This window comes from Crotalus tigris, unplaced genomic scaffold, assembly GCF_016545835.1.
Source record: "Crotalus tigris isolate CLP2741 ecotype Arizona unplaced genomic scaffold, ASM1654583v1 scf7180000018940.2059657, whole genome shotgun sequence".
In the NCBI taxonomy this organism is placed as follows: domain Eukaryota; kingdom Metazoa; phylum Chordata; class Lepidosauria; order Squamata; family Viperidae; genus Crotalus; species Crotalus tigris.
In genome coordinates this window covers 1,418,916-1,434,093 of record NW_024097284.1, presented here as the reverse complement: position 1 = coordinate 1,434,093, position 15,178 = coordinate 1,418,916, and the positions used below count along the sequence as shown (strand labels likewise).

The following is a 15,178-nucleotide window of genomic DNA, read 5'->3' as shown; positions in this document are numbered from 1 at the left end:
GATTTGAAGATCACCACTGCCTTTTAATTTTCTAGGCTCAAAATAATGAGTTCTTTCAATGATTTCACAGAGAATGTAGTTTCCAAGTAATCTACCTGCTTGACCCAGCTCAAATATGTTTAATCACACCACAAGAAGGCTTTGGTTACATGACTGTATGAATAGCATGCAATTTACAGATACTTATTGTGTTCTCCTATGTTTGATCTATATGGGTAAGGAAACAAATTTGCCCATCTGTGATATTTCATCAGGAAAATGCTATTCTACCACATTATGTCATTTTAATTAAGACAGCGACACAAACATTTATAATCAAAACCGATCAGCAATACATCAGTGTAACCCGAGCACAATTGGATGCTAACTTTTTCTTTGTTACATGTGATAATAAAGGCTTGGAAAGGTCACTGATATATTGAAAGGCCAGAAGGAATAATGTTAATTTATAATACAGCTGAGTAATGCTTACATTTATTGTTTTAGTTTCTTATCCGGGATGCAGAAGGTTCCTAATTTAATGAATTGACAATTATGTTTCCTTCTCAAGAACAAAGGTGATTTCTAAACTAAGGTGCTGCAGAGAATGGCATTTTAATGCAATTAATTCCTTTAATTACACTGTAAGCAAATATAACCAAAACCTTCCATTTACTGTTTCTTGTATGTAGTATATGTATGTGTGTAAGTTAGATAGATTTAACATATTTACTAAATTTGTTTCACGTTTTCTCTGGGAACAGAATGTAGCAGCCGTATATATGTTTGTACATGTGAGTTGTGATCAGCTATTCTGTTGTGAGCCTCAGGCCTATGCTCCAAGTTGCTTTTTATAGGTCATCCTGGAATTATAACTGTAAATGAGTCTGGAATTACAGTTATAAGTCATTGTGGTTATGGCATCACATGACCAGATTCAATTTTCTGATTATTTTTGTGGCAGTCATTAAGTGAATGCCAGAGTTGTTAAGCAAATGCCATGGTCATTAAGTGAATGCAGAGGTCGTTAAGCAAGTCAATTTTCACCAAGGGTTGTTGTTTTTTTTTTAAAAAAAAGAAACCAGAAGAAAATGCCAGTAATGGCAAAAGACATTGCAAATCTCAGTCACATCACCACGGGATATGGGAAACAGCCATAAAGGTAAGTTGTTTGCCAATTGCCCAAAATCAGGGGGCCACAGGGGGCGGGGGGGGGCTGTGCAGCTGTCATAACTTTGTAAAAGATCATAAGTAGCTTATTCATTTCATTTCATTTGTTTGCCACCCATCTTGCTTTGAGGCAACTTTTAGAGTGATGTGGAACAATTCTTAAGGAACCTGTCGTAAATCAAGGACTATCTGTACTCTATTATCTGTAAAGCAGTTCTTAAATCAAATCTGTCTTCCATTTCATCTCAGTTTGGGAAGTTGGATCTTGAACAAATATAATGATCTGATATTTTTGATATTTCCATATGTTTATCCAAACTGCAATTTTCCCTATTCAGAAAAAAGTGATAAGTTCTTGTTTGTACCTAACTACAGATGGATGGCTCAAAACTGATAGTGATTTAGATATTACTAATACATATTAATCTAAAACAGGGGTTCTCAACCTTGGCAACTTTAAGACTTGTGGACTTCAATTCCCAGAATTCCTCAGCCAGCAAAGCTGGCTGAGGAATTCTGGGAGTTGAAGTCCACAAGTTTTAAAGTTGCCAAGGTTGAGAACCCTTGATCTAGAAGTATGCAAGCATTTCAAATTGAGTTTGAAACAGTCTGTTCCAATTATTCCAAAAGTGTTGGGATATCTCTGTGGCCAGCACTGTGTTGGGAAACGGAACTCCTCCGGATGTGCAAAGTTTACAATTTCCATTATGTCTCTTAATGCCCCAATTTTTGAAGAATAGAAGAAACAATGCCTGAGGAACATCTTACTGCTTACTCCTGCTGAAGAATAACAGCTCTCTGAACCTTCTGTTTCTTTTCAGATTATTATTTAAAAATGACTCACATTCCTTGCTACAATCTATCAGACTATCACTTATAAAGAGAAATATAAAACCAAAAGTTAAGTATGAGGGCCACTGTAGGCTATAAAAATGTATAATATTGCTCCTCATAGCAAAAGACAGGAAAATATTCCTGTTTGACATAAGAGTCCTATTTTTTGGAGTCTCTCATTGCAGCTGCATGATGGCAAACTAAACACATGAAATTGAAGGAAAGATGTACAATTATCAGTGGTACTATTATTAGTAATTATGGTAGGCTAACCCATTTAAAGGAAAACAAAAAAAAAAAAATCAGCAGTCATTGCCGCTTACAGATTAATGATGTTTTTAGGAACTGAGACTACAGTGAATGTTTTTTTCCCTCAATTGTGTTGCTTTTAAAGAATATGAAAGATGATGTGCTGCTTTTATATTAATCTGTTACTAATATACACATTTTTAATCTTTCTGAGAAAACTGAAATGTTGGGGTAAATATTTTATTTTTCTTATCAGAAAAGAAAAGGTTTAAATTTATATGATCAATACTCCTTTTTATTGGTAACAAAACCTGATCAGACAGTTACAACCCAATGAAAAGAGAGTTAAAAGCTGGGCACATCCAGGTGCTGCTAGCAGATAAATAGAGAATAAAAAATGCAAGTGGTTAATGGAATTGTCCTGCAGTGATTACCCAGAATTAAAATTGAATTCTATGAAAGGGTCTTTATTGAGATAACTGTTATGATAACCAGCAATGGTTACCAAGACTATAAAAATACTTCAGAATGTGGAGGTTTCCACCCCCCAATTTAGGAAGAAGGAGCAGCTAGAGAAAGAACACACTTACGCTAAGACTCATAACAAAAAAGAGGTTTACATTTTTGTCATCTTCCAAATTAAGCTCAAAAAGCCTTTTTCCAATGATATTCCCTTTGGGCTAATTATCCTACTTCGGACACATTAGGCAAAATCCAGCTCTTTGGAAAAGGCATTAGTGCAGTGGTTCTCAACCTGTGGGTCGGGACCCCATTTGGGGTCGAACGACCATTTCACAGGGGTCGCCAAACAAGGCTGTCCGCCATTTTTTTTCCCCTTTTCTTTGGCCACGCCCCTGGAACCCAGTGATGTATAAGTGGTTGGGGGTCACCACAACATGGGGAACTGTATTATGGGGTCGCGGCATTAGAAAGGTTGAGAACCACTGCATTAGTGCTTAGAAAGAGAAGAGCCGAGGTGGCGCAGCAGTTAGAGTGCAGTACTGCAGGCCACTTTAGCTGACTGTGTTCATCAGGTCAGCAGTTCAAATTTCACCGGCTCAAGGTTGACTCAGCCTTCCATCCTTCCGAGGTAGGTAAAATGAGGACCCAGATTATTGGGGACAATGTAAATATATATATATACATTGCTTACTGGTGTACACTGCTTAGAGAGTGCTTGCAGTTAAAGTGGTATATAAGTCTCATAAATAAATAAATAAATAAATAAATAAATAAATAAATAAATAAATAAATAAATAAATAAGAGGGCAACCAAGAGCAACGTGGAGAGACTTAGTGGTTACAGTGGCTACGAGAATTAAAAAAAACAGATTAGGAACAGATAGTCATAGAGAAAATCTATCTATATACTTAACTTGGAGCCAAAAATGACTTGATGGCACATCAACCAGCCAACCAACCAACCAACCAACCAACCAACCAACCAATCTTTAGGGATCAGATGAATTTAGAATAGATTTGTTATTATTCACAAATAATAATAATTATTAACATACCAACTTCAGTAATTGGTATGTTAATAATTATTTTGAATAATTAAATAGTAATACAATTATAATACATTTATAATATACCTCCTCTGGATGATTCTACTCTCATGCAGATTAAAAAAGTACTTAGATTTAACTGTATGACCATGGCTATCTTGAACACTGACATTCATTTGGATTCCTTTAGTGCTATTGGTTTCCCTCCCTTCCTCTTCCTTCCTCCTTCCCTTCCTCCCTTCCATCATTCCTTCCTCTCTTAAAAGAGTTTAGACACATTGTAGAACAAAACTAAAATCATAACCAGCTTTTTTTTTCCTAGAAGCTTTTAGAAAATGGGAGTAGGTGCAATTTTCTTTAAGGAAGAGAATTTACCCTCTCCCTCTCTTCCTCATTGACAATTACTACATGGTCCAGCCCAGAGCAAACCTCTGCAGAACTTCAAGGATGGGCTTGGGTTATCCTTTCCTACAAATGCATATTATGTAATTTATTAGTTGCTAGTGGTCAATCCAACCCCTGTTTATAGGATGAACAAATGCTTGCGATCTCATTCGGTTTCCCTTGGTAATCTATAACTTATCTATTGTCTTCCTGTTCTTACCAATCTTACCAGATTTTAGAATAGAAAAGAGATGGAAGGGGCCTTGGAGGTCTTCTAGACTAGCTCCCTGCTCAAGCAGGAGATCTTATACCATTTCAGACAAGTGGCTGTCCAGTCTCTTGTTAAAAACCTCCAGTGATGGAGCACCCACGATTTCTGAAGGCAAGCTGTTCCACTGGTTAATTGTTCTCACTGTTAGGAACTTTCTCCTTAATTCCAGGTTGCTTTTCCCTTTGGTCAGTTCCAACCATTGTTTCTTATCTTGCTCTCTGGTGCTTTGGAGAATAATTTGAACCCCTCTTCTTTGTGGCAGCCCCTCAAATATTGGAATACTGCTATCATATCACCTCTAGTTCTTCTTTTTATCTAGATTAGCCAAACCCAAATCCTGCATATATTTTAGTCTCCAAGTCTTTGATCATCTTAGTTGCTCTTCTCTGAACTTTTCCCAAAGTCTCAACATTTTTTTGTTCATATCCCATGCTCAAGGTCTGGGCATTCTTGCCTGAAAGAGCAATCAAGCTTTATTTGATCCAGGATTAATTCATTGGCTCTTTTTTGCAGATCATCATACTTTTAGTAACTGCCTCCAAATCAGTTATTTGATTTATTTCTTTAATTTTTCTCAATGTCCAGTTTTTAAAGCCATATATTATCTCTGAAAAAAACCCTACTCTTTTAACAATTCTAAACCATTGTGTGTGTGTGTGTGTGTGTGTGTGTGTGTGTATAGATACACAATATACAAAGATATTATATATCTTTCCTGAGTTTGTCTAAGTTTGTCATTGCTTTTCTCCCAAAGATTAATCTCTTTATTTCTTCAGCGCATTGACAATCTTTATCTATTTTCAAGGCTAGAATAACAAAGTTATTTATGAAGTTCTCTTTTTCCTCCTCATCAATTGTCAATTCATTAATCATACAGGTGATGTTATCTTCATTTTCTGTATCCTTTTACCATAGATGCACAAAGACTGGAGAAACATTCAGAGAAAATGCAAAGCTGCTGTGTTGCATCGAAAGTTATTTTTAGGATTTGTTAATTATTCCAACAGTTTCTCTATCAAATGTAGTCCTAGTGCTCTATATCTTGAACATTTTAGGAAAAGCAAGGCAGAGGGAAAAGCAGTGCAAATAAAATTTTACTTGTATCAAAAAAAACGGTGATATCAGACACAGCATCAAGACAGTCATACACTGCAATCAGGACTTGGAAGTGAAATTGCCTAGAGACGCCTCATCATATGGCATTGATGTGGTTATGCCACATCTCATGAAAGATAGTAGTGAATGCCTGACAGGAGTATATCACGCTGACTCACAGCTGCAGAGAAAAATTATGCAAATAGAGAGAGGGAAGTACTGAACATGGCTCAACATTTCAGCCAGTATTTGTAAAGAAGAGAATTCAGTCTCACTGCTCTCATCAGCTACTATTGTCAGTTTTAAATTCACCAAAAGGAATTCTGCTTACTAGCAGATGCCTGAATAAAGCATTGGGCTTTGTTGTTTGGTGGACATAAGTATACAATAGAATTTAAAACGACACATGTTCATACAAATGCAGACGGATTATCTTGTTTACCCATAAAGGGTAGACAAACTGAGGAATGCACATCTGACAGAGACTGACATACTTTCTCTTGCAGAAATGGAGAATCCTCTCTTCACAGCTGAGATGACCAGTGAAAGTAAGACAGAGGATTTATCTCTGGTTTACATAGCAACCAAGAATGGAGGGTATTTATGGAGTTTTATCAATGCCATGACAACTTATATTTGGTGACAGTTTCTTTACAAAAGGACCGAGAGTCATCATGACATCCAAGCTGAAAGATGAAGCACTGAAGGAACTACATGTTGCACATATTTCAGTTTTGTTTACTGGCCAGGAAAAATCAGCAATGTGAACAGGGTGTACAGACAATGTATGGCCACAACTGAGCATGAAATTTTAGTCATAAATCGTTGTGGTCATTAAGAGGCTCACCGTGTGACCTGACTCAATTGATGGTTGAATAGGTGAGTCATCACAGTTGTTAAATGGAATCAAGCATATGTTTTCTCTGGAAAATGACAGAAAACATTGTGGTCACATGATCACAAGAAGTGCAATTGAAATGCAATCATGTGACTTCAGGAGAAGGTGGTGGTGCAGCAGCAGTTGAAATTTTAAATATGGGTCACAAATTGCATTTTTCTGAATTCTGTCATAACTTCAAATCGTCTTTAAGGTCATAAGTCGAGACTATCTGCAATGAGTTACTCAGGTGGCTAACATGCCCCCCCAAAAATTGAAAAGTGCATCACTTCAGCCATGGTTTCCTTGCCATGACAAAAAAACACTTCTACTGACATTGCAGTATTGTTTTTGAGTATAGAATTTTTTTTTACTTAGGATGAATATGTGTTTGAAGTGGACAGAGGTGTTTTCAGTGAGTTGAACAGACACAAAGACACACACAATATAGAGATATTGTGCAAACTGGTGTTTCAGAATAATTAGTGAATGGCAAACTGTATCTGAATAATTTCAGCTACCTTACATCAACGTCTTAGCCCCAGCTACAGACGGATTAGCTGAAAGATTTTGTTCAAAATCTCAGGAATATTTTTAAAATTATGCCTAGGGAAAATACACCGAATCAAAAATTTGCAATGTTTTTCTATTTTGCATATTGCAGCACAATATATAAATCAAATGTCCATGATGTTATTGTCAGATTGTACCTTATATTCAAGACTGGATTTTCTCAAGCTTAATCTGAGAAGTAATCAGAGGCTGAAACATCACCCGAAAAAACTGAAGAGAAGAGGTAGAAAAAGAACTTGCAACTACCATGGCAGTAGATTCCTGAACATGGAGTATCTGTTAACACTTGTATCTTACAACTAGTAATTGCTCCAGTTATCAGTACCATAACTGATATACCATTTGTATTTGGAAGGTCTTCTAGCCATAGGATCTGCACCTTGGTAAGGAGAAATGGGTGATAGTGGTACTCCCCTCAGAGCAGGGTAGTGGTAATCCCTTTAGAGCAGGGGTGTCAAACTCAATTTCATTGAGGGCCACATCAGCATTATGGTTGCCCTCAAAGGGCCAGGTGGGTGTGGGTTGGGTAGGCTTGGCTGGTCATGGCCAGATAACTGCAACTAGGTGGGCATGGCCAGGTCAACATTGCTCACGTTGAGAGGCACCTGTGGGGAACAGTCAAGGCTGGGAGGGGTGATCCGGAGGTCTCTAGTGGAGGAAGATGAGACCAAAGCCTTGCCCATCAGAGAAGATTTGCCATCTCCTGGATGCGAGGCCGAAGGGGGGCACTGTCCAGCACATCTCTGAATGGGACCTGGCCTATGGGACAAAAGGAAAACTGGCGCAGGGAGTGTGAATGTGAGTGTGAGGCAGCACATGCTGAGCAACAGCTTGCTAAGGGTTGCCCTCTCTGCCATGTGGCAAGGCTGGAAAGTAAAATGTGGCACTCAAGGCATTGTACCAGGGAGTGGGAAGGCTGGGATCTGCTCACCCTGGGGTCTCACTGGGACAGTACATAGGTGCCTTACTGGACTATTGCTCATGATCACGCTAGAGAAAAGTTGCATCCTCGAAGAGGTAGGTGAACGGCCAATGCACAGCCGCAGCATGGAATGGCTTGGTGCCCGGTGATGCGTGAGCCACCCCATGGAGGAAGATGGCTGCACCCCACACCTTGAGGCATGGGGCTACTGGACCAGGACTCCACAGCTCAGCCCTGCTTCCTTGAGGGGGCTCCTGGCCATGCTTACCTTCTCCTCGAGGCTGCTGCATCTATGCTTGCTCTCCTTGGCCAAGCTGCCCTTCCTGGGCTGGAGAAGAGCTCTAGCTGGATGGGGCTGCTGCAGGGCACCGCCAGCCCCCTTATGCTTGCTGCCTCCTGTGCATGTGCCCAGGGGTGCCTGGCTGAGCTGGGATGGGCCGGGACATCAGGGGCTGGCCCCTCACTATCTCCAGGGTGGTCCTGCAGGCTATATCTAAACCCATTGCAGGCTAGATCTGGCCTGCAGACCTTGAATTTGACATGTCTGCCTTAGAGAGACCAATTGGACTTTCAAGCTAAATGACTGTAAAAATAACAATAACAATTATTTTCAAATTCATCCAAATATATCAGGCAAAGAAAAAGGTGAAATGAGCTGACATGAAACCCCACCTGACTGCATTTTTTGCAAAATAATACAATTTTAAATTTTTGAACAGGGAGATTATTGGAATTAATCACAACTGACCTGGACGCATTCTCCAGTCTTCCTACTGCTGCCACTATTCTTACCATATTACAACTGGCCTCATTTCTCAGTAAAAGGTAAAGGTTTCCCCTTTCCAGTCATGTCTGACTCAAGGGGGCAGTGCTCATCTCTGTTTCTTAGCCAACATTGTCCAAAGACTGTTAACTTCCCATCAAAGTTGTACTTATTTATCTATTTGAATATATTTGCATGCTTTCAACCTGCTAAGTGGGCAGAAGCTCAGGAAAGTAATGGGAGCTCACCCATTAACTGCTGAGCCATCACAAACACCCCTTTCCAAGTATCCTCCCAGTATGATTATCACAAATATTCCTACCAGCCTGCCACCGCCAATCTACAACTGAATGCTTTACAAAACATACAAAATGGTATGTTTTATTCAATTTAACACTGAATGGCACAACTGAAATTTAACTTAGAAAAAAAAACTAACTCATACATCAAACTTAACTGGTTGGATAATACTCCTGCATTTGCATTATCTTCAAGGGCAAACCATATACAATATATTATAGGAGTCAGATCAAGTTACCTGTGTAGAGAATACATTCCTTAGAACAGATAATTGCAACCAAAACCAGTAGAAGAGTGAGGAGGAAGGTACTTCTAGCCACTGAGAGCAATTAAGCATTGAATATTAATCCTCTCTAACCTCAAACCTGCATTTATCCCAGAAGTAGAATTCAATCTAGAATAGATTCTACATAGAGATCATCACTGCATAAGGTCTCAACTTTTCCCCATGGAAGTTGCACATTTTATTAATTACAATAAAATATTCATAGTAAACCAAATCATTCAATATATTTTAGGATGACAGATACGTTAAACAAATAGAATTCAAAATTATACTATTAATTCTCTTTGCTATATGTTAGAAACAGATAAAATCAAACGCCAGTGTGAGAAACGACCAGATTAATTCACTATGCCAATAAAAATGTCTAATATTTTATAAAACTATTAAGCCAAATCTTCTTTGGAAATATAAATGATTTTTGAAGGGTTATAGTTTAAGAAAAGAAACATTCCTAATACTGTCACTTTTTAGCTATAGTAGATTAAAAAGCACCCTTTGTATAAGTTTTTTTTAAAAAAGAAAAACATTTTCATTTTTATCAGGTCTTCAATCACATTGGTATTCAGACATGATCAAGCCCTTTAGAAGCAAAGAAAATCAAAAGGTAACATATTAGAAGTTTTAAAATTATGAAGCAATAATGATTTTTTTCTTTAAAAGAGCATTTCAGGAGGGCATGTTGAAAAAATTAATTGTTCACAAGTACATTTATTAAAAGCCATGTTACTAATTTAATAACTGTAGTGATTCACTTAACAACCATGGTAAGAAAGGTCATGAAATGAGGAAAAATTCAGTTAACAACTCTCTTGCTTAGCAATGGAAATTTGGGGTGCAATTGTGGTTGTAAGTCGAGGACTACCTGTATAAATTAATGATCTCGCCTTGGTCTCTGGAAAGACTACAGTTTCATGAATAAATAATAGATTCATGAGGGTAACAGTTGTAACTGCAGATTATTCCATTAAATTAATTTGTTTAATAATGAGAGTGGTTGTTACCAGACTGGTATACATATGAAGAAAGGTGACTGCTGGGATGGTAGCTTGTGGGGAGCTTCATGGGACTCAGCTGATGGGATAAAAGTATTTTATTCAGTTTCTTCTCCAGTGACAGATAGTTCTCTGATAACTTTGATATCTAGGTGAGAAACATAAACAAACATATATATAAAACCAAAGAGGGAAAGTCATCCTGTGAAAGTGCATGAACATTGCTTTTTATTATAGAGAATTCTGCCCCCTCTATTATGGAGAATTTTCTTATACTGAACTATTACACTACTGTAAGATGGTAGAGGACAGGAAGGCCTGGAGGAACATTGTCCATGGGGTCACGATGGGTTGGACACGACTTCGTAACTAACAATAACAATCAAAAGCTTGATCATTTTTTCAGTATTTGATTTCAATGGATTCTATTTTAATGCAGACTGAATTAACTGCTTTATATAAGAGAGAAGAGAGAGAGAAGAGAGGGAGGGAGAGGGGGAGAGAAATTCTGATTATCCCCAGAAAATATAACGGGTGCTATGGCCCAACCCACACGGTGAAAGGTTTTTCTAAAATGCTTACCTGTTTGGAGAAAACAGCCAAGTTAGATTTTTCCTCCTCTGGACCATCTTTTAAAACTAGATCATCAGACAAAGCCCCAGACTCACTATCATCTTGATTTTCAAAAGGTAACTTCCTTTTCCTTCTGAGCTGATCTCTTACTCGGTACCCTCGATAAATACTTTGAATGACTAAAGCTGCCTTCACGTTATCCTCTGTGGTTTGTTGGCTTGGTTCCATAGATTTCAGTGAGCTTTGTGAGGATCTTTCCTGGGGAGAAACACAACCCTGTTTTTTGGGTTGATTTTGGTCTTCTTCAGAAAGATATTCTTTTTCCCCTGGGCTTGTTGCCATTCCGGCTTGCTTATTCTTGAGAAATGATTCCCTGAAACACATGTAATATATTTAGCGAAGATTACAGGAGACAGCTGCTGCAACCTTACAAGATCACTCAGGGCTAGTTTATGCATTAAAATGTCAATATAATACTTTTTTTTCAAAATGAAAACAAAGCAAAACATTTCTTTGGAGTGATGTTTTTCGGCATGCATCACATAAGTTTATTTTGCAAAATAAAGGCATATACTATAATGTTAAAAAAATAGGATTTATGGTTACTAGGAGACAGGTACTGTAGGCAGCATTTTTTTCCTGCACATTATGCCATTAAAAGTACAATGGAAACAAAATGGTTCCTTTACTTTTTTCATTTTACTCACTGTCTGACCACCCAGTAACAAACTCCTATCCTGTGAAATGGCCTTCCATATCTACTGCTGAGAAAGGAGAAATGAACTTGGAGGAGCCATTTGAGCCTACTCCAGTATTAGCTCTTCATCCTAAGTGCGCAAAGGCTTCATTGAGTTGCAATTTGTGATTCTAGACCACCAATATATATTTTGCCAGAAAGAGGAGAATAATTCTTAAATTAGAAGAGCTCCATTGGACCAGACCAAGGTTGATCCAATTCAGTGCAGTAACATTTGGTACTGAAAGGCATTCTGCCACTAATGCCTCTGTTTTAGTAACCTGCACTCCAGATTTTGAGTACCAGGTAAAAAGACTATTCAGTATAATTTTATTTCTTGTATTTTTTAAGTATCCTGAATTCCCAGTATCTCTATTCTATCCAAGAGTGATTTAAAAATGTATTTGCTTCCATTCCAAATGGACTCCAGAATCCCAAAAAATTTTTACATCTCATTTAATGAATAAAATGTTAAGAGGTTGAGATTTTTTTTTCATACCATAGTTTTAGCACATGCACATTTTTCTATATTATCTTTTGAAAACAAAACTTAATATTGTTGAAATCTCTCTTAGAAAGATTGCATGGAATGGTGCTGTTTGAAATGAAATTGAAGATTATGTTTTATTGCAGAAGAGTTGGCATATAACAGAATAATCTTAAGTAAAATAAAATACTACCTTCTTCTTTTGAGACTTGTTCTCTCCCTGTATCCTCTGAAGTAAGACTGAATTATTACTGCAGCATCATTTATTTCTTTAGCCCCCTTTTGGATCAGGAATCTTCTTGTAACTAATATAAATCACAGTAAGAATAAACCCTTAGATTATTTTTGTAAATCAGCATATTTAAACCAACTCTTCCTTAATCTGGCATTTTCAGATTGGATAGGATGACTGTCCTCATCAACTCTCCTTCTCCCAACTTTAGCCTGCTGGGTCTATAGCTATAGATGACAATTATTGTTCTTCTCAGCTGCTGAAGAATGCCAGCCTGGGGGAACACTGGATTATATAATCAGTATATTATATGATATACAGTAATGGCCAAAATTGTGGAAACCTTTTTGGGAAAAGTGTACAGTAGAAATGCCACCTTTGGTTAAATTTCCACCAATTTTTCTTCTAATTTCTTTATAACTATAGCCTTGTTCACTTAATAATACTATTTTACATTGCTTTCTGGGCAACCAATCAACTCTTTGCACCATTACTTTAATTTTATTACATTTTACAAGCTCACTAAATGAATGAACACAAAAAAACCCAACCAACTTGATAGCAATCACATAACACACTGACAAATGTCCTCCTCTCACCTTCAATACATGAATCCTATTGTGATCTGATTGGCTCATTGCCAAACAAGATGACACCTGATTGGCTCTCTAAACACTCATGCTCATTAGCTACAATCAGATGAAGGAAAGCTACCTGATATCAACCTAAGCAAGTTGTGCTTTCTTTTTCTAGTTAATTGGCTATAACTTTTCATAGAATACAGCAGGGCTTTTTTTTGTCATAAAATGCCCAGAATGGAGTTCTGGCACCTGTTTTGGATGGAACCTTATAGGACAGGCAAGTTGGGTTGTATGACATGTGTGAGTTCGGGCACTTTTTTTTTTTTTTACAAAAAAAGCACTGGAATACAGTACAGATAATTGAAAAAACTTTGTTGCATTACATTCTTGATTAAATTATCTTTCCATTGATATATAATTTTATGGTACTACTCCAAAAAAAGTGGTGTTATTAGCCATCAAACCTCAAAAATACACTTTCCCCAAAAGAGTTCCACAATTTTGGCCACTACTGTACTTTCCCCAAAAGGTTTCCACAATTCCTTCCTCTAAGAAGTCACTAGGTTACTCAGTCCTCATGGGATTTAATTCTCTTTGCCAACTTCCCCTATCTGGAAAGTTTTTTTCCTCCCCCAACCTTCCCCTCCTCCCCAGATAAGAGTGAATGGGGAGTGATACTACTATACTCCTAAACAAGAGGGAACTGCAACTTTTGATTCAATATTCTATTGCTTACTGCAGTTGGCTGATAGGATCACGGTGTCAGAAACAGTTCCTAGTTACTGTAATAATTCTGCTCATGTAGGTTGCCTATTGCTTCAGCAAAAAAGTCTATGAAAAGCTCCTATTTGAATTGCAGCTTAGAAAAATTAGTTCAAATTCTAGATTTTGATTTCTAGCACTGATATCTGGCTTTACTCCTGCATCTTGATTCTCAGCTACCACTTGTAGTCACTAGCTCGGATAGAAACACATTAAGCAGAAATAGAAAAAACAGTCCTTCTAATTCTGTTTGATAGCTCTGCATTCTGACTGTACAAACCTTGATGCTATAAATGGAAGTCTTACCTGACTGGAGCTTGATAATCCACATAGCTGTTCCATACATATTCTTTGCCTCTGCAAATGCTTTGCGAGTGACATATCCCCTGTAAACTGAAGACAGAAGGTGAAAACCTATAAAGTTAGCAGTTATATCTTCCTACAGGGTTACCTACTTATTCACATCTGCAAGGAGAAAGGGAATGGATGAAATATTATTCTTTGGGACAAACTTTGTTGCCTTTGTGGCATATTTCATGGTTTGAAAGAGGGCAATGAGGATTAAAGGGATTGGACCATGAAATAAAATACTGTAGGTGGGCCTATATAGATGCAGACAGTATAACATATATTTTTTTGAAGATGCGGCTCTACTTTTGATTATAAAATTGTGACATCTTCAATGGTAGAAAACAAGAAAATTGACAAGAAAGCAAACAAGGAAAGTAAGGGGGAAAAAAAAGGACTTAGGGACAGTAAGTACATTTGGAATCATAGGTTGCCCACTTCTGTTTTAGGACGTCAAATACAGTGAAATTTTATATAGAGATCCAGGCTCATGACAAGAAAACACAAGTTGATTCAACATAATCATTTGGAACAAGAATGCAGCTTTCTTCTCAAAATGGAAAATTCAGACTTTAAAAGAGATCAAATTATGGAAATGGATTTAAGGATCAAACTGTCATTTGCTGTGGTATGAAAAACTTAAATCTCAGACAAGATGCTCTATCTTTTAAGCTAAAGCCTTATAGTTGCTTAGTCAACAACCAGCTTAATTAATCTTTCTCACCTTAGACCCTTCAGGTTTTACCTATTTATTAATTTATTTGACAACACTGTCAGACAACTTCTGTAGTAAAGATAATGCTTACAACATTAGAAAATTTTCTGCTGGGAAATAAAGTAGATTAATAGGCAAGGCTTTCAGCTGTAATGAAAAGCCACCAATGCAAGAAAGGAACTTTTTAAAGAGGAAATGGTTAAGCTGGAAATGGATTCTGATACTAAGATGAGAAAAGGCAGAGAACGAAGAAAAAAAGGTGGAAAACATGGGATTTACATTACTGGCATACTTGGTACAATACACTATTTTGGTGCCTTGAAAATTTCTAAGGGGTTGAGAGTATCTTCTCATCTTCTCTTGTCTAGAGATATAAATCAATCTCATTGGCAGAATCTGCCAACTTTCTGGCAATCTCATACTTTGGTTACAGGTTAACTTTCCTCAGATATTCTCCAAGTCACCAATTCAAGATTCTATAGAGAAAAAGAAGGGCAACTGCAGAAGTCAAAATATCATCAAAATAAAAAAAAATTGCATG

General features: G+C 37.3%; 1 protein-coding gene across 1 annotated transcript in view; it reads right to left on the bottom strand.

Moving 5' to 3' along the window:
• MYO3A (myosin IIIA) overlaps positions 1 to 15,178 on the bottom strand; it is a 98,607-nt gene that overhangs the window by 21,299 nt on the left and 62,130 nt on the right. Inside the window, exons 21-24 of the mRNA XM_039357726.1 lie at positions 13,881 to 13,967; positions 12,193 to 12,304; positions 10,786 to 11,149; positions 10,213 to 10,351 (exon numbers count right to left, since the gene is read on the bottom strand). Of these exons, the coding sequence (XP_039213660.1) occupies positions 10,213 to 10,351; positions 10,786 to 11,149; positions 12,193 to 12,304; positions 13,881 to 13,967 (702 nt within the window). The remainder of the gene's footprint in view (positions 1 to 10,212; positions 10,352 to 10,785; positions 11,150 to 12,192; positions 12,305 to 13,880; positions 13,968 to 15,178) is intronic.